The following is a 19,806-nucleotide window of genomic DNA, read 5'->3' on the forward strand; positions in this document are numbered from 1 at the left end:
AGATAAGGCATCCTGACTCTTTTTGCCACTAACCAGGTTTTGTATTATTCCTCAGTGGCTGATTCGGTTGGGGTGATACTTTGAAAGGACACATCGGCTTCCTCCGGAAGCGATTCTCAAATAGAGTTATGCAAGGTGAATCCAACAGGTGGCAGCACCAAGCACAGGGTTAATGGAATGGTACCCCACTGGTCAAAGTCACACAGCCGCTCAATCAATGGAAACATGAGACGGCCGAACAGGACGGATTCCAGGAGTGCTCTGGTGACAGGGGGTGCTGGATATTTTGGGTACAGGCTAGGCTGCACCCTTGCCCAATCTGACGTGTCTGTTATCCTTGTTGACATACACAAATCAAGATGGTGTCCTCCCAAAGGAGCTGTCGTCTTACAGGTAGGTTAGTTATTTCACTGCTCAACATTAACTACAATGAAGTCAGACTTCGAGGATAATGAACACATTCACATTCCTCGTTTAACCATGCATAATATCCCCCTATACTTTTAGTTGTGAATTCTGTTTTCTGCAGCATGTAGATGTTAGTAAAAGGAGATTGATCTTCAACATCGAAGGATTCAGGTATGAGAGAGAGAATGGAGGTGGATATTTCAGCAGTGAGGGTAGGTCTCATAGAGATATATTCAATATAAAATTAGGTAAAACAGATAAATCTACTTCAAATTAAATTGACACCGTTGGGCAAGAAGCAAAGATTTGATTGAGAGAAAGAACAAATTCACATTTACGACAGGAAATTCTTCACTCAAAGGGTGATCAATACAGGAATGGACTGTGGGTAGGCTGGGAGACAGAAGCACTGTGATTATTTGAAATAATTTGATGTTGTGGTACTGGGACTAGAGGGTCTTTTTGGATGTATGGATGGGCTAATATGGGCCAAATGATCTTCCCCCCTGTACAGTGGTTAGCACTGCTGCCTTATAGCACCAGGGACTCGGGTTCAATTCCGACTGTCTGTGTGGATTTTGTACTTTCTCCCCGTGTTGTCATGGGTTTCCTCCGGGTGCTCTGGTTTCCTTCCACAGTTCAAAGATGTGCAGGTTAGGTGGGGTTACGGAATTGGGGGGGCGGGGGGGGGGGGGGGGGTGCTAGGTAAGGTTCTTTTTCAGAGGGTTGGTGCAGACACGATGGGCCGAAGGGCCTTGTTCTGCACTGTAGAAATTCTATATTCTAAATGTCTTGTGACTTTCAAGCACTCTGAGGTCCAGCACAGTTCCCACCTGACTACCATAAATGTGCCCTTTCTCGTTAGTTGTCGTGAAAGTCACCAGATAATTGCACATTATTTCCGCTGCATGATGTATATTGAAGCATCTTCAGAATTATTTTTTATATTGATCTGGGACAGTGCTTTGCACCATAACTAACACCTTGAAAGCCACCAAGAGAGAAATTAAAGCATAGGCCTACTCAATGCAGCCTCTTAAATCGATTACCAGCAAATATGGATCACATTGTATTTACTGGAAACTTGTAGATTGGTCCTAGGGCTTTGTTAGTTAAGCTGGAGAACAGATCAAAGGTACATGCCCATGTTTGCTGTTAATGTTGACTTAATTGAAATGGATTCACAGTTAGCTCGGGAGGCAATGCGTGTTGTTAGAAGAATGATAGTTACTTTCATTGATGGCCTTTCTCCAAATTAAATTATCTTCAGTTAAGAGCAGAACAATATTGTTGCTGCAACATACTGTAGAATTACCGAACAAGGGAGTTAGTGAAAGCTGACGTTAGTGTTGGCAAACAATCATTATGTTTCATTGCTTCATTTACATGAATGAATCAAAATAGCTTCATTTTCTGTATAAAAGTTTTAATTTAATTGAAGTGACTTTCTGAATGGTCTTGCTGCTGTGTCTGAAATGAGTTCACTTGTTCCCATTTGTGGCTCCTTGCATTGATGAAACCCAAATGTTTCAATGTTCTGGAAGCCAGGCAACCAAGGGCTGACCACATCTATTTTGCAGGAGTAGGTGGTACGTACATAAGAATGAACAAAGGCCTCTCAGCACATTAGGGCTGTCCCTGGAGCCTCTGCTGTCCACCCCATAATATCGGGTGGCACGGTAGCAAGTGGTTAGCACTGATGCTTCAGAGCGCCAGGGACCCAGCTTCGATTCCCAGCTTGGGTCACTGTCTGTGCGGAGTCTGCACGTTCTCCCCGTGTCTGAGTGGGTTTCCTCCCACAAGTCCCGAAAGACGTGCTGTTAGGTGAATTGGACATTCTGAATTCTCCCTCCCTGTACCCAAACAGGTGCTGTAGTGTGGCGACTAGGGGATTCTTCATTGCAGTGTTAATGTAAGCTTACTTATGGCACTAATAAAGATATCCGAAATCCCATTGAGGAAAGAGCCTGATAACATTTCTGTGATCCCCTTCTAAAGTAATTAGGACAAAATTTCAGAGTATCTGTTTAGTGTTAGAGCCTTTTGTGATTCATCCATAACTTATTGTCCTCCTTGATGTGACTGTTTTATAGCCCCCAGCACCTTGTATATCATTTGTTGTCCCTCTGAGATGTTGAGCACTTTCTAACTCGTGTTGCCAATTCTGGTTGTGATATTCCTGATCTCATCACATGACCTTCTGCTACTAAATATTCCCCGCCACCACCCACCCAACGCACAATTTCCACATTTGTTTTTTGGACATGTCCACCTTCAGAGAGTCCCACCTCTACACTCCTGCTATTGGCTGCCTGACATGCTCCAGCCTCACAGACACCCACCTTCCCACAACCAATTGGGTAGCAATCAGACTCTCTGTCACCTGACTGGATGATACTTGGCTGTTAATCAAACAGCTGTCTTCCCCCCTCAGCTCCAATTTCTTTTTTCTTTTTAAAAAATAAATTGAGAGTACCCAATTCTTTTTTTTTCCAATTAAGGGGCAAATTAGCGTGGCCAATCCACCTAGCTTGCACATCTTTGGGTTGTGGGGGTGAGACCAACGCAGACACTGGAAGAATGTGCAAACTCTGGTTTCCTCCCACAGTCCAAAGATGTACAGGTTAAAAGCAAATTACTGCGGATGCTGGAATCTGAAACGAAAGAGAAAATGCTGGACAATATCATCAAGTCTGGCAGCATCTGTAGGGAGAGAAAAGAGCTAACATTTTGAGTCCGATGACTCTTTGTCAAAAACTCTTTGTACAGGTTAGGTGGATTGGCCATGATAAGTTACCCCTTAGAGTCTAAGGGTGTGCAGGTTGGGGGGAGTTATGGGGTAGGGCAGGGGTGTCGGCCTAGGTCGGGTGCTCTTTCGGAAGGGCAGTGTGATGGGCCGAATGGCCTCCTTCTGTAGGAATTCTATTTCTAGTACATCATTCCTTTATTCAGATGATTACTGCTTCATAGATATAAAATGTTCGGGTATACATGATTACCCACCAATGTCCCCTTGCCCTTTACTGGAGATAATAGAACATCCCACAGTCCAAAGCTATGCAGATTAGGTGGATTGGCCACACTAAATTGCCCTTAGTATCCAAAAAGGTTGGTTGGGGTTACTGGGTTATGGGGATAGGGTGGAGGTGTGGGCTTGGGTGGGGTGCTCTTTCCAAGGGCCGGTGCAGACTTGATGGGCCAAATGGCCTCCTTCTGCACTGTAAATTCTATGATTCTATGATCCACATGTTGAAGCTGAATTGGCGTGGGTGGCACGGTGGCCCAGTGGTTAGCACTACTGCCTCACGGTGTTGAGGCCCCGGGTCCAATCCCAGCCCTGGGTCACTGTCCGTGTGGAGTTTGCACATTCGCCCCGTGTCTGCGTGGGTTTCACCCCCACTGCCCAAAGATGTGCAGGTAGGTGGACTGGCCATGCTAAATTGCCCCTGAATTGGAAAATAATGATTGGATATTGTAAATTTATAAAAGAAGAGTAAAAAACCCTCAGAATTCTGAACCACTCTATCCTACTAGTTTGTTTAATATTTTGTCTGCATATCTATGTTAATTGTCTGTCCCAGGGATCTAATAAACTGCTTAGCTACCCTTGATTCTAAAATTCTAAAACCACCAGGGCAATTGATCAACACAAACAATTCCCATCATTTTGCAGAGTGACATTAGGGATTATGATGCTTTGTATCAGGCCTGTGAGGGGGTCGATTGTGTTTACCACGCTGCATCCTATGGCATGTCAGGTGAGTGTTGCAGCCATGTTCAGGTAATGGGGAAGGAGGAGGGTTTTCATCTCAGGTACTTGATCGTAGGTCTCATTGGTTTCTCAAATGATACCTCGGTAGTTGGGAGGTTGGTGGTAAATTTCCCCCTAGTGGACCTTGGACAGAGTCAGCAAAGGGAGAAATATTGGTTAATGAGGACCAGGTCCAATTAGTATTTCATCCCTGAAGCCGGTAGGTTAAAAGGGAGGGGGGAAGGGGGCTAAGGTCTGATCTCAGGTGGTGGTTGGGGACTCCTGACGTGCTTGCAACCCAACGTAACAACTCCTATTCCTTGTGTCCTGCCATGAGCAATGGCTCAGTCGTTAGCATTCAAACCTTGGAGTTAGAAGACTGTGAGTTTGAATTCCACTAAGTATTTTACTACCAATGGAGTACTTTAATTGCCAAATTCGGAGGTCATTTGGCCCCATGCATCGGCTCTCTGAATGAACAATTCACTTGGTGCCATTCTCCCGGAGACAGTGTTTTAAAAAAAAATGTTCATTCACAGTTTTTCAACAAAAATTTTCAACCAATTAACCCCCCGCCCCCTTCGTAACAAAAAAGAGAAAGAGAATGAAGAGAACAGAACATAAACATATCAATCCAACATAATACAGAACTTGTACAATGGGTTCCTCACGCCCATATTGACTCTCCCATATGTTTATGTTTTTCCTTTTTCAAGTGCCCCTAGGAAAAACCCCTTCCCCGCCCACCCATATACCCCTCCCCTGAAAGAGACACCCCCCCCCCCCCCCCATCCCCTCCCTCCCTGGGTTGCTGCTGCTGCTGACCGACCTCCTTCTAATGCTCCGCGAGATAGGCTAGGAACGGTTGCCACCGCCTGAAGAAGCCCTGCGCAGACCCTCCCAAGGCAAACTTTATCCTCTCCAGTTTAATGAACCCTGCCATGTTGTTTATCCAGGCTCCCGCACTGGGGGGCTTTGCGTCTTTCCATAATAGCAAGATCCTCCGCCGGGCTACCAGGGACGCAAAGGCCAGAATACCGGCCTCTTTCGCCTCCTGCACTCCCGGCTCGTCCGCCACCCCAAACAGTGCCAGCCCCCAACTTGGCTTGACCTGGACTTTCACCACCTTAGACATAGTCCTCGCGAAACCCCTCCAGAACCCATCCAGTGCCGGGCACGACCAGAACATATGAGTGTGGTTCGCCGGGCTTCCTGAGGACCTCCCACATCTGTCCTCCACCCCAAAGAACCTACTCAGCCTCGCCCCTGTCATATGCGCTCTGTGAATAACCTTAAACTGTATCAGGCTAAGCCTGGCACACGAGGAAGAGGAATTAACCCTTCTCAGGGCATCAGCCCACAGACCCTCTTCAATCTCCTCCCCCAACTCCTCCTCCCATTTTCCCTTCAGCTCCTCTACCAAAGCCTCCTCCTCTTCTTTCATCTCCTGATATATCGCCGAAACCTTGCCCTCTCCGACCCATACACCCGAAATCACCCTGTCCTGAATCCCCTGTGCCGGGAGCAACGGGAATTCCCTCACCTGCCGCCTCACAAACGCCCTCACTTGCATGCACCTGAATGCATTTCCCGGGGGTATCCCAAACTTCTCCTCCACTGCCCCTAGGCTCGCAAACGTCCCATCTATAAACAGGTCCCCCATCCTTCTGATCCCTGCCCGATGCCAGCTCTGAAACCCCCCGTCCATCCTTCCTGGGACAAACCGATGGTTCCGGAGACAGTGTTTAATACCTCTTCTGAATGACGGCACCACTGACAATGCAGCAACCCCTTAGCACTGAAGTGGAGTGTTCATGTTGATCTTGTGTTCGAGTCCTGGAGTGGGGCTTGATCCCTCAATTGTCTGACTTAGAGGCCAGAGTGCTATTCACTGAGCCCTGAGAGTGCTATCCTGTCAGGAGTGCTGCCATTCAGTCGAGCCATTAAACCAAGGCCCCATCTACCCGTCCAGGTGGGAATTCTTTAGAGGAATGTAAAGTGGGTCTATGCAAGAAAATTACAGCGGATGTTGGAATCTGAAACAAAAACAGAAAATGCTGGACAATCTCAGCAGGTCTGACAGCGTCTGTGGAGAGAGAATGGAGCTAACGTTTTGAGTCTGCATGATCCTTTGTCAAATTGGCCCTGGCCAATATTCATCCCTCAATCAACATGACAAAAACATTATCTGGTCATTATCAAATTGCTCATTGCTCATTACTGTGTAATATTGGCGGTCTTGTTTCTTACATTACAGTGACAATACTTTAAAAGTAATTGATTGGCTGTAAAGCCAACTTGGGGACATGCCAAGGTTGTGAAGGATGCTATAGAAATACAAGCCTTTCTTTTTCTGTCCTATACCATTCCTTTTGTAAATTAACTTGTTGGCTTGGGATCTCCAGGAATAGAAGAATATCATTTGACATAAATTCTCTGAACCAAAGTGTAGTCTGTTTACTGCACTCTGTGGTTCCGCTATCTTCACTCAAACAGCTAATAAATTACACTCCTTCATGAAATGTTAATGCAGCTCCTCGGTTTCTCTGCAGTTCCCTGAAAGGTGCTTGGCCGTTTTGGAAAATAATCTTTTAATAATTGAAGAGTGGCTGTTTGTGGAGGGCAGGCATTGTCTAACATCTGATGATTTCTTAATTTGTCGCTGGTGACCTCATTAGAAGGAGGGTCAGATTCTGTGTTTGGCTCCGATCCAGAGGGTAAGGATTTGCAGCCGGATTGATTTCACGGGGAGCCAGAGCTTTCCCAAGTCATCAATCCTCACACATCAATAAGGGCTGGCAGGCTGGCCCACCATGTGAGGCATCCCAGATGAGTTCAATCCTCTCCTCGTTCACTTGGTTGCGATCAGGAGCAGGAAACCGAGATGACGAGTCCCTCCTTTCACTCAGAGACACGGATGTTAATAAAACAATTAAATGCTGCAGATGCTGAAAATCGGGAATGTAAACACAAAATGCTGGAAATACTCAGCAGGCCTGTGGAGAGAAAAACAGTGAACATTTTAAATTGAATATTGGCTATGAAGTAATAGTACTGATTGGCCTGAATAGTGGAATTTTGATTGGCTGTAATGGGTGCAGGAGGACTGTGTTGTAATTCAGGGAAAGAGTGGCATTGAGAAGTTTTTTTGGTCTTGATTTATTCTCCATTTCCACACCCTTCTTGTTAAATGCAGATTTGGTGACAAGACGGGGGCAAGTAGTGCACACTGGGAGGGGTGAACTAACTCCTCTCTTTGTCCGAGTCCTGGGTACATTATGACAGAATTTGAATTTCAAAAAGGACATGATATTGCCAATTCAATAGATTATATACTGAACTAGTGTGCATCTCGGTATAATAAATAAGCTCGCCAGGTTCCTGAAGTTAATAGTACAATAGTGTGATATAAAATGATTGTACATTGGGGAAATATATTTGCTCAGTGCTGCGTTTTGAGAAAGCAACTCAGTGTGAATGAGGCAACAGATCCTGTCACTAATACGAAGTGTTTTTCACAGCTGAAATAGGTGTTGATTCAGATACTCACTGAGGAGTTTCCGGGCTGACTGACACAGCATTATCATTAACCCTTCTATGTCTGTAGATCCAAAGATCCAGAATGCAGGAAATTAACAAGAGGTTCAAAAGTTAAACAAAGAAGGCAGATCTTGGTTGGGTGACACCAAATATAGGTTAAAAAAGCTTGCACACTGGATAGAAACAGTTGTTGATGAATGTGAATGATGCTCAGATTGACCCAGGGAAGTGAAGGTTTAACAGAGATTCTTTTTAAAATTAAGATTAATTCCTCTTGTTGAGGGGAGGGATGACAACGGATGAGTCATTAGTTGAGGAATCATTCGGTGAGCTACAATGCCTTTGCAGTTTAGAATTTGTTTTAAGTCAAGTGTTGCTATTTAATTTTACAGCTTCAAAGTGAGCAAATTGAATCTGTGAACGTTGGAGGAACAAGACAAGTTATTGATGGTGAGAATCCAATGTATTTCCTGGATACAATGTGCATTTATAAAGTATCTTTAATTTACAAAAGTGTTACAAGGTGCTTTGAAAAAGCGTAATTTGATCAGATGGATATCAAGACAAAGAAATAGATATTACGAGGGGTGACTAAAGGCCTCGTCAAAGAGGTGGGATTTAAACAGGGCCTCCAAGGAGGAGAGAGAAACACACAGAGACAGATATAGTTTAGGGAGCATATAATCTCCCGTGAAGCACAAATGCTTCACAGCTCCAGGGTCTCAGGTTCGATTCCGGCTTGGGTCACTGTCTGTGCGGAGTCTACACATCCTCCCCGTGTGTGTGTGTGGGTTTCCTCCGGGTGCTCCGGTTTCCTCCCACAGTCCAAAGATGTGCAGGTTAGGTGGATTGGCCATGATGAATTGCCCTTAGTGTCCAAAATTGCCCTTAGTGTTGGGTGGGGTTGCTGGGTTATGGGGATAGGGTGGAGGTGTTGACCTTGGGTAGGGTGCTCTTTCCAAGAGCTGGTGCAGACTCAATGGGCCGAATGGCCTCCTTCTACACTGTAAATTCTATGATAATCTAAACTGGCACGTCAGTGCAATATTGAAGGGAGTGCTACATTATCAGAGATGCCATCTTTCAGAAGAGACATTACACTGAGGCTGTAGGGGGGGGGGGAGTGGTGATGTAGTGGTAATGTCACTGGGCTAGTGATCAGAGGTCCAAGCTATCATAACAGGGGTTCGAATCCCATCAGAGCAATTGGTGGAATTTAAATTCAATTAATAAATCTGGAAAGCTAGTCTAATGGTAACCATGAAACATTGTCACTAATGTCCCTTAGGGAAGGAAATCTGCTATCCTTACCTGGTCGGGCCTACATGTGACTCCAGACCCCCAGCAATGTGATTGACTCTCCAATGTCCTCTGAAATGGCCCAGCAAGCCACTCAGTTGTGTCAAACCACTGCAAAGTCTACAAAAAGGAATGAAACTGGACAGGCCACCTGGCATCAACCTGTGCACCATAAGTAACAATGGCAAACCCAGCCCTGTCGACCCTGCAAAGTCCTCCTTAATAACATCTGAGGGCTTGTGTCAAAATTGGGAGAGCTTTCTCACAGACTAATTAAGCAAAAGCCTGACGTAGTCATACACTCCAAATCATACCTTACAGACAATGTCCCAGACATTGCCAGCCTGACCCATCAACAGGTGTCTGACTAGAGGCGATGGCACAGCAGTACACAGTCAGAAGAGAGTTTACTTGGAGGTCCTCAACATCCAGACCCCATGAAGTCAAATGGCATCAAGTCAAACATGGGTAAGGAAACCTCCTGCTGATTGACACGTCCCGTCCACCCTCAGCTGATGAGTCAGTACTCCTCCATGTTGAACACCATGAGAAAAAAGGACTGAGGGTGGTAAGGATACTGAGTGTATTCTGTTTGGGAGACTGCAATGCCCTTCACGAAGAGTACCACTACTAACCAAGTCCTACAGGACATAACTGTGAGACCGGATCTTTGGCAGGTGGTGAGGGAACCTACTTGACCTTGTCATCATCAATCTGCCTGTTGCAGATGCATCTGTCCATGCCAGTATTGGTACCACTGACCACTGCACAGACTTTGTGGAGACTTCCCATCTTCACATTGATGATACCCTCCATCATGTTGTGCGGCACTATCGCTGTGCTAAATGAGATATATTTTGAACAGATCTAGCAACTCCAAGATTGGGCATTCATGAGGCGCTTTGGGCCATCCACAGCAGCAGAATTGCACTCAACCACAATCTGTAACCTCATGGCCCGACATATCCCCCACTCTACCATTACCACCAAGCCAGGGGATCAACCCTGGTTCAATGTAGTATGCAGGAGAGTATGCCTAAAAATGAATGTCAACCTGGTGAAGCTACAACACTGGACTATTTGCACGCCAAACAGCAAAAGCAGCTTGTGATTGACAGAGCAAAACAATCCCACAATCAATGGATCAAATCTAAGCTCTGCAGTCCTGCCACATCCAGTTTTGAATGATGGTGGGCAATTAAACAATTGACTGGAGGAAGAGGCTCCTCAAATATCCCCATCGTCAGTGATGGGGGAGCCCAGCACATCAATTCAAAAGTAAAGGTTGAAGCATTTGCGATAATCTTCAGCCGGAAGTGCCTAGTGGGTGATCGTTCTCGACCTCCTCCAGAGATCCCCAGCATCACAGATGCCAGTTTTCAGCCAATTTGATTCATCCCATGTGATATCAAAAAACAGCTGAAGACATTGGATGCTGCAAAGACTATGGGCCCTGACAACATTCCGACAATAATACTGAAGACATGTCCTCCAGAGCTAGCCACACTCCTAGCCAAGCTGGTCCAGTACAGCTACAACACTGGTTTCTACCCGGCAATGTGGAAATTTGCACGTGTCTGTCCTGCACACAAGGGGCGGCACGGTGGCACATCATCCAGGATGGGGATATTTGAGGAGCCACCATCATTCAAGACTGGATGTGGCAGGACTGCAGAGCTTAGATCTGATCCATTGGTTGTGGATTGGTTGTGGTTAGCACTGCTGCCTCACACGCGAAGGACCCGGGTTCGATCCCGGCCCTGGGCCACTGTCCGTGTGGAGTTTGCACATTCTCCCCGTGCCTGCAAGGGTCTCATGCCCACAACCCAAAGGTGTGCAGGGTAGATGGATTGGCCACGCTAAATTGCCCCTTAATTGGAAAGTTTTTACAAAAAGCAGACAGCCAATTATCACTCCATTAGAACTGCTCTCAATCACCAGGAAAGTGGCACTTGCTCAATAGTAACCTGCTCAATGACGTTCAGTATGGATTCTGCCATGGGACACTCAGCTTCTAACTTAGTCCAAACATGGACAAAAAAGCTGAACTCCAGGAGTGAGGTGAGTGTGCCTGTCCTTGACATCAAGGCAGCATTTGATTGAGTATGGCATCAAGGAGCCCCAGCAAAATTGAAGTCAATGTGAATCAGGGGGAAAAGTCTCCACTGGTTGGAGTTATATTTAGATCAGGGGAAGGTGGTTGTGGTTGTTGGAGTCAGTCACCCCAGTCCCAGGACATCACTGCAGAAGTTCCTCGGGGTAATATCCAAGACCCAACCATCTTCAGAAGTGGAGATGTTCGCTGATGATTGCACAATGTTCACATTCGCAAATCCTTAGATACAGAAGCAGTCCATGTCCAGATATAGAAAGACCTGGACAACATTTTTAACATAGACATAGAACATACAGTGCAGAAGGAGGCCATTTGGCCCATCAAGTCTGCACCGACCCACTTGCACGGTGGCGCAATGGTTAGCATTGCTGCCTCATGACCCGGGTTCGATCCCGGTCCTGGGTCACTGTCGGTGTGGAGTTTGCACATTCTCCCATATGTGTGGGTCTCGCCCCAACAACCAAAAAGATGTGCAGGGTAGGTGGATTGGCCACGCTAAATTGCACCATAACTGGAAAAATAATCAGGTACCCTAAATTAACTAAAACAAATTAAAAGATATACTGGGCTACGAAGTGGCACAGTAGCACCGTAATTAGCACTGCTGCCTCACAGCTGCAAGGACCCGGCTTCAATTCTGGCCTTGGGTGACTGACTGAAGTTTGCATGTTCTCCCTGTGATTGCGTGGGTTTCCTCCAGGTGCTCCAGTTTCCTCCCACAGTCCAAATATGGGCAGGTTAGATGGATTGGCCATGATAAAATTGCCCCACAGATCTTCCAATTAAGTAAGGTTACGGGGGAGTGGACCTAGGTAGAGTGCTCTGGCAGAGGTTTGGTGCAGACTCGATAGACCGAAAGGCCTCCTTCTGCACTGTAGGCATTCTATGGATTCCATGTAAGCAGGTCAGAGACTGGGAATTCTGCGGCGAGTAACTCACTTCCTGACTTCCCAGAGTCTACAACGTAGAAGTCAGGAGTATGATGGAATGCTCTCCACTTGTCTGGATGAGTGCGGCTCCAACAACACTCAAGAAGCTCAACACCATCCAGGGCATAGCAGCCCGCTTGATTAGCTCCCAGGTATCACCTTAAAACGTCATCGAGCCCAGTCACCTAACAACGTCAGCTCCACACCATTGGATTCCAGTTTGGTCATCTTTAATCGTACAGGCTTGTTTTCTTTATTTCTAGTGTGCCTCCATGGAAATTTCCCAGTTTAATATACACCAGCACTGTCAATGTGGTCTTTGAAGAACAGATTCACCAGAGTGATGAGGAAACTCTGCCATTTGTTCCACTTGACAAGGTATTTGCTATATTCATAATTCTCGACCTGCTTTCACTGCACCTAATGTTCATCCACACCTCTCCCCCCACTCTCCATCCACACCCCTCCCCCACTCTCCATCCACACCCCTCCCCTACTCTCCATCCACACCCCTCCCCACTCTCCATCCACACCGCTCCCCCCACTCTCCATCCACACCCCTCCCCCACTCTCCATCCACACCCCTCCCCCACTCTCCATCCACACCCCTCCCCACTCTCCATCCACACCCCTCCCCCACTCTCCATCCACACCGCTCCCCCACTCTCCATCCACACCCCTCCCCCACTCTCCATCCACACCCCTCCCCCACTCTCCATCCACACCCCTCCCCCACTCTCCATCCACACCCCTCCCCCACTCTCCATCCACACCTCTCCCCCACTCTCCATCCACACCCCTCCCCCACTCTCCATCCACACCCCTCCCCCACTCTCCATCCACACCCCTCCCCCACTCTCCATCCACACCCCTCCACCACTCTCCATCCACACCCCTCCACCACTCTCCATCCACACCCCTCCCCCACTCTCCATTCACCCCCTCCCCCCACTCTCCATCCACATCCCTCCCCCTACTCTCCATCCACACCCCTCCCCCACACTCCATTCACCCCCCTCCCCCACACTCCATTCACCCCCCAATCTCCAAACACACCCCTCCCCCCATTCTCCATCCACACCCCTCCCCCACTCTCCACCCACACCCCTCCCCCACTCTCCATCCACACCTCTCCCCCCATTCTCCATCCACACCCCTCCCCCACTCTCCACCCACACCCCTCCCCCTACTCTCCACCCACACCCCTCCCCCGCTCTCCATCCACACCCCTCCCCTCACTCTCCGTCCACACTCCTCCCCTACTCTCCATCCACACCTCTCCCCCACTCCATCCACACCCCTCCCCCACTCTCCATTCACCCCCTCGCCCAATCTCCAAACACACCCCTCCCCCATTCTCATGTCACACCCCTCCCCTCACTCTCCATCCACACCCCTCCCCCTACTCTCCATCCACACCCCTCCCCTCACTCTCCATCCGCACCCCTCCCCCTACTCTCCATCCACGCCCCTCCCCTACTCTCCATCCACACCCCACACCCTAATCTCCAGCCACACCCCTCCCCCGCTCTCCATCCACACCCCTCCCCCTCTCCATCCACATCCCTCCCCCACTCTCCATCCACACCCCTCCCCTCACTCTCTATCCACTCCCCTCCCCCTTCCATCCACACCCCTCCCCCCTCCATCCACACCCCTCCCCCTCTCCATCCATATCCCTCCCCTCACTCTCAATCCACACCCCTCCCCCACACTGCATCCACACCCCTCCCCCTCTCCATCCACATCCCTCCCCCACTCTCCATCCACACCCCTCCCCTCACTCTCCATCCACACCCCTCCCCCTACATCCACACCCCTCCCACCTACATCCACTCCCCTTCCCCCTCCATCCACACCCCTCCCCCCTCCATCCACACCCCTCCCCCTCTCCATCCATATCCCTCCCCTCACTCTCAATCCACACCCCTCCCCCACACTGCATCCACACCCCTCCCCCTCTCCATCCACATCCCTCCCCCACTCTCCATCCACACCCCTCCCCTCACTCTCCATCCACACCCCTCCCCCTACATCCACACCCCTCCCCCTCTCCATCCACATCCCTCCCCCACTCTGCATCCACACCCCTCCCCCACTCTCCATCCACACCTCTCCCTCACTCTCCATCCACACCCCTCCCCTCACTCTCCAGCCACACCCCTCCCCCTACATCCACACCCCTCCCCCTCTCCATCCACATCCCTCCCCCACTCTGCATCCACACCCCTCCCCCACTCTCCATTCACACCTCTCCCTCACTCTCCATCCACATCCCTCCCCTCACTCTCCATCCACACCCCTCCCCACTCTGCATCCACACCCCTCCCCTCACTCTCCATCCACACCCCTCCCCTCACTCTCCATCCACACCCCTCCCCCACTCTGCTTCCACATCCCTCCCACCACTCTCCATCCACATCCCTCCCCTCACTCTCCATCCACACCCCTCCCCTCACTCTCCATCCACACCCCTCCCCCACTCTGCTTCCACATCCCTCCCACCACTCTCCATCCACACCCCTCCCCCACTCTGCATCCACACCCCTCCCCCACTCTCCCTCCACACCCCTCCCTCACTCTCCATCCACACCCCTCCCCCACTCTGCATCCACACCCCTCCCCTCACTCTGCATCCACACCCCTCCCCCACTCTACATCCACACCCCTCCCCCACTCTCCATCCACACCCCTCCCCCACTCTCCATCCACACCCCTCCCCTCACTCTGCATCCACACCCCTCCCCTCACTCTGCATCCACACCCCTCCCCCACTCTCCATCCACACCCCTCCCCCACTCTCCATCCACACCCCTCCCACACTCTCCAACCACACCCCTCCCCCACTCTCCATCCACACCCCTCCCCTCACTCTCCATCCACACCCCTTCCCCACTCTGCATCCACACCCCTCCCCTCACTCTGCATCCACACCCCTCCCCCCACTCTCCATCCACACCCCTCCCCCACTCTCCATCCACATCCCTCCCCAATCTCCATCCACACCCCTCCCCCACACTCCGTCCACACCCCTCCCCTCACTCTCCATCCACACCCCTCCCCTCACTCTCCATCCACACCCCTCCCCCACTCTCCATCCACACCCCTCCCCCACTCTCCATCCACATCCCTCCCCCACTCTCCATCCACACCCCTCCCCTCACTCTCCATCCACACACCTCCCCACTCTCCATCCACACCCCTCCCCCACTCTCCATCCACACCCCTCCCCCACTCTCCATCCACACCCCTCCCCCACTCTCCATCCACACCCCTCCCCCACTCTCCAGCCACACCCCTCCCCCACTCTCCATCCACCCCCTCCCCCACTCTCCATCCACACCCCTCCCCCGCTCTCCATCCACACCCCTACCCCGCTCTCCATCCACACCCCTCCCCCCACTCTCCATCCACCCACTCCCCCCACTCTCCATCCACCCCCTCCCCCTACTCTCCATCCACCCCCTCCCCCCACTCTCCATCCACCCCCTCCCCCTACTCTCCATCCACCCCCTCCCCCACTCTCCATCCACCCCCTCCCCCCACTCTCCATCCACACCCCTCCCCTCACGCTCCATCCACACCCCTCCCCCACTCTCCATCCACCCCTCCCCTCACTCTCCATTCACCCCCTCCCCCACTCTCCATCCACACCCCCTCCTCCTACTCTCCATCCACCCCCTCCCCCACTCTCCATCCACCCCCTCCCCCACTCTCCATCCACCCCCCCCCACTCTCCACCCAGACTCCTCCCCCTGCTCTCCATCCAGACTCCCCCCCCACTCTCCATCCAGACTCCCCCCCCGCTCTCCATCCAGACTCCCCCCCCCCGCCCGCTCTCCATCCAGACTCCCCCTCCCCCGCTCTCCATCCAGACTCCCCCCTCCCCCCTGCTCTCCATCCAGACTCCCCCCTCCCCCTGCTCTCCATCCAGACTCCCCCCCCTGCTCTCCATCCCGACTCCCCCACCCCCTGCTTTCCATCCAGACTCCCTTTCACCTGCTCTCTATCCAGACTCCCCCCCCCCGCTCTCCATCCAGACTCCCCCCCCCCCGCTCTCCATCCAGACTCCCTCCCCCTGCTCTCCATCCAGACTCCCCCCCCCCCCCTGCTCTCCATCCAGACTCCCTCCCCTGCTCTCCATCCAGACTCCACCCCCCCCTGCTCTCCATCCAGACACCCCCCCCTGCTCTCCATCCAGACTCCCCCCCCCCGCTCTCCATCTAGACTACCCCCCCCTGCTCTCCATCCAGACTCCCCCCCCTGCTCTCCATCCAGACTCCCCGCCCCCCCCTGCTCTCCATCCAGACTCCCCCCCCCCCGCTCTCCATCTAGACTACCCCCCCTGCTCTCCATCCAGACTCCCCCCCCCTGCTCTCCATCCAGACTCCCCCCGCCCCCTGCTCTCCATCCAGACCCCCCCCCCCCTGCTCTCCATCCATACTCCCCCCCCCCCCCCCCTGCTCTCCATCCCGACTCCCCCACCCCCTGCTCTCCATCCAGACTCCCTTTCACCTGCTCTCCATCCAGATTCCCACCCCTCACCTATTCATTTGTCCATTTACCAATGGATCCCAACCCCTCTATGAGGGTTTGCTTGTTTTCACTAAGTCTAAGACAGCACCGGATGGGTTCTGAATGGGAGGACAGGACTTTTAAAAGAGGGGGAAGAGAGGAGCTGTTTGGAGTAAGTGGCTATAAACAGGATGTTGCTGATCGTGAAACCTCTATGGTCCTGGAAAGATGTTTCGAAGTGTGTTACACAAAATGGCTTCTTCTGAAATGCAATGACTATTACAGCTACAAATGCGGCAGTCATCTTGCATGCAGCAAGATCCTAATTGTTGGTTGGATAGCGGGCAGTTTCACTGCCTCTGCTGTTATCAGAGGTGAAGCCAATTGCCATGGTACCCTCTGAAATGATGGACCAGTGAATGGTACAGAGGGCATCTAAGCGAGGAAGGAAAGCTGCAGAAAAAAGATGTACATTTTCAAAGTGACAATGTGGCTGCCTAAATGTTCCGTATAATTTCCTGTTGTAGCTTTCATCCCAGCATGTCGATCATTACTCCAGGACTAAAGCTGTCGCTGATCAGATGGTGCTGGCAGCTGATGGCAGTCCTCTGAAAGGTATGTGTCTCTACAACAACTTGCATTTATGTAGTACTTGTCACATAATAAATATCCCAAATAGTAGTTTTGGAGCAGCGAAAAGTGCGAGGGAGGAAAATCAAGATGGCGGCGGGTGGAGACCAGGCAGCGTGGGCACAGTGGTCGCAGGAGTTTCTCCAGCGTTGCTTCACGGAATTGAAGGCAGAGCTGTTGGAGCCGATGAAGGCTTCGATAGACGAGCTGCTCGAGACCCAGAAGGCCCAAGGGGCGGCGATCCGGGAGGTGCGGCAAAAGGCCTCGGAGAATGAGGACGAGATCCTGGCGGTGAAGGTAGTGGTGCACGAGGCGATGCATAAGAAATGGCAGGAGACGTTCGAGGACATGGAGAACCGGTCGAGGAGGAAGAACCTGCGGATTCTGGGTCTCCCGGAAGGAGTGGAGGAGTCGGATGTTGGAGCATGCGTGGCCACGATGCTGAACACGTTGGTGGGCGCGGGGGCCTTCCCGAGGCCCTTGGTGCTGGAGGGGGCCCACCGAGACCTGGCGAGGAGGCCCAAGCCCAACAAGCCGCCGTGGGCGGTACTGGTGCGGTTCCACCACTTCGTGGACAGGGAGTGTGTCCTAAGGTGGGCAAAGAAGGAGCGGAGCAGCAGGTGTGAGAATGCAGAGGTCCGGATATACCAGGACTGGAGCGCGGAGGTGGCCAAGAAGAGGGCCGGGTACAATCGGGCTAAGGCGGCTCTGCATCAGAAGGTGGTGAAATTTGGAATGTTGCAGCCGGCGCGACTGTGGGTCACTTTCAAGGACCGCCACCACTACTTTGAGACGCCGGAGGAGGCATGGACCTTTATCCAGGCCGAAAAGTTGGACTCTGATTGAGGGTCGGTTGCGACGGGATGTCGGGAGGGGATCGATGTGATTGTTGTGTTTTGGGGGGGGGGGGTGTTCTGCTCTGTTTGGTACGGTTTTCTTTTTGGGTGCTTGGTGGGGTAGGGTGAAATGGTTCGTAGTGGGGGTTTGGTGAGAGTGCGGGCGTCGGTGGTTGGAAGAGGGGGCCCCATTGGGGGGGAGGGGAGAGGGAAGGCCCGAGGTGGGGTAGCTGGGATCAGGCCGTGAAAGGGAGCTGCGCCTGAGGGGGCGGGACCGGCTTTGTGGAAAGCGCGGGCTTTTTCCCGCACTAGGGAAGGAAGGGGGCGGGGTCGGGGGGAGGGGTTGTGTTGGAGAGCAGCGCCCACCGATGGACAAGAGGGGGGGGTGGAAATTATCACACTGGGGAGGTCGATGGAGTGGCAGGAGTGGCCGGAGTCAGCTGACTTACGGGAGTGCTATGGGTTGAGCAACGCAGCTAGGGGGGACCTAGCTTTTGGGGGGGGACTGGGTTGCTGCTGCACTGGCCAAAGGGGAGCTGGAGCCTGAAGAGAGAGTCGGGGCGGGGGTCTTCCACTGGGGGGAATTGAGAGTGCGGGAGGCTTGCGAACGTGGCTGGCCTAGAAAGGGAGATGGCTAATCGGCAGGGGGGGGGGGGCGGGGGCAGTCCCCTGATCCGGCTGATAACTTGGAATGTGAGAGGCCTGAATGGGCTGGTCAAGAGGGCCCGTGTGTTCACGCACCTGAAGGGACTGAAGGCAGATGTGGTCATGCTCCAGGAGACGCATTTGAGGATAGCAGACCAGGTTAGGCTGAGAAAGGGGTGGGGAGGGCAGGTTTTCCACTCTGGGTTGGACGCAAAGAATCGAGGGGTGGCGATTTTGGTGGGGAACCGAGTGTCGTTTGAGGCGCTGAGCATCGTGGCAGACAATGGAGGTAGGTACGTGATGGTGAGTGGTAAGCTGCAGGGGGTGAGGGTGGTCTTGGTGAATTGGGACGATTCCGGATTTATGCGGCGCATGTTGGGCCAGATTCCAGACCTGGAGGCAGGGAGCTTGATCATGGGGGGGGACTTAATACGGTATTGGATCCAGCATTGGACCGCTCCAGGTCCAGGACGGGTAAGAGACCGGTGGCGGCCAAGGTATTGAGGGGGTTTATGGACCAGGTGGGAGGAGTGGACCCATGGAGGTTTGTTAGGCCGGGGGTCAGGGAATTCTCTTTCTTTTCCCACGTCCATAAAGCCTACTCCCGGATTGACTTCTTCGTTTTGAGCGGGGCGCTGATCCCGAGGGTGGAGGACACGGTTCCGGGGAAAAGCTCAACCTGGGGAAGAGTGAGCTATTCGTGCTACACCCAGGGGACCAGGGAAGGGGGATAGACGCGCTTCTACTGAAGAGGGCGGAAAGGAGTTTTCGGTACCGAGGGACCCAGGTGGCCAGGAGCTGGGGGGCCCTACACAAGCTCAACTTGACGAGGCTGGTGGAGCAGATGGAGGAGGAGTTTAAAAGGTGGGATATGTCGCCACTCTCCCTGGCGGGTAGGGTACAGTCGGTGAAGATGACGGTGCTCCCGAAGTTCCTTTTTATATTCCAGTGCCTCCCCATCCTGATCCCTAAGGCCTTTTTAAAGCGGGTCGGTAGGTTCATCATGGGATTTGTATGGGTGTAAAAGACCCCGAGGGTGAGAAGGGTGTTCCTAAACGGAGTAGGGACAGAGGGGGGCTAGCGTTACCTAATCTGTGTGGGTACTACTCGGCTGCCAATGTGGCGATGATACGCAAG

The 19,806-nt window shown here is 51.9% G+C and overlaps 1 protein-coding gene across 1 annotated transcript in view; it reads left to right on the top strand.

The window, feature by feature from the left end:
• The first annotated feature begins 225 nt into the window (after nucleotides 1-225).
• Nucleotides 226-19,806, top strand: part of sdr42e2 (short chain dehydrogenase/reductase family 42E, member 2) — a 43,955-nt gene continuing 24,374 nt past the window's right edge. The window contains exons 1-6 of the mRNA XM_072479807.1: nucleotides 226-393; nucleotides 4,082-4,170; nucleotides 7,282-7,288; nucleotides 8,092-8,162; nucleotides 12,307-12,421; nucleotides 17,098-17,173. Coding sequence (XP_072335908.1) covers nucleotides 226-393; nucleotides 4,082-4,170; nucleotides 7,282-7,288; nucleotides 8,092-8,162; nucleotides 12,307-12,421; nucleotides 17,098-17,173 — 526 coding nt within the window. The remainder of the gene's footprint in view (nucleotides 394-4,081; nucleotides 4,171-7,281; nucleotides 7,289-8,091; nucleotides 8,163-12,306; nucleotides 12,422-17,097; nucleotides 17,174-19,806) is intronic.

This window comes from Scyliorhinus torazame, chromosome 17 (assembly GCF_047496885.1).
Source record: "Scyliorhinus torazame isolate Kashiwa2021f chromosome 17, sScyTor2.1, whole genome shotgun sequence".
NCBI classification, from domain to species: Eukaryota; Metazoa; Chordata; class Chondrichthyes; order Carcharhiniformes; family Scyliorhinidae; genus Scyliorhinus; species Scyliorhinus torazame.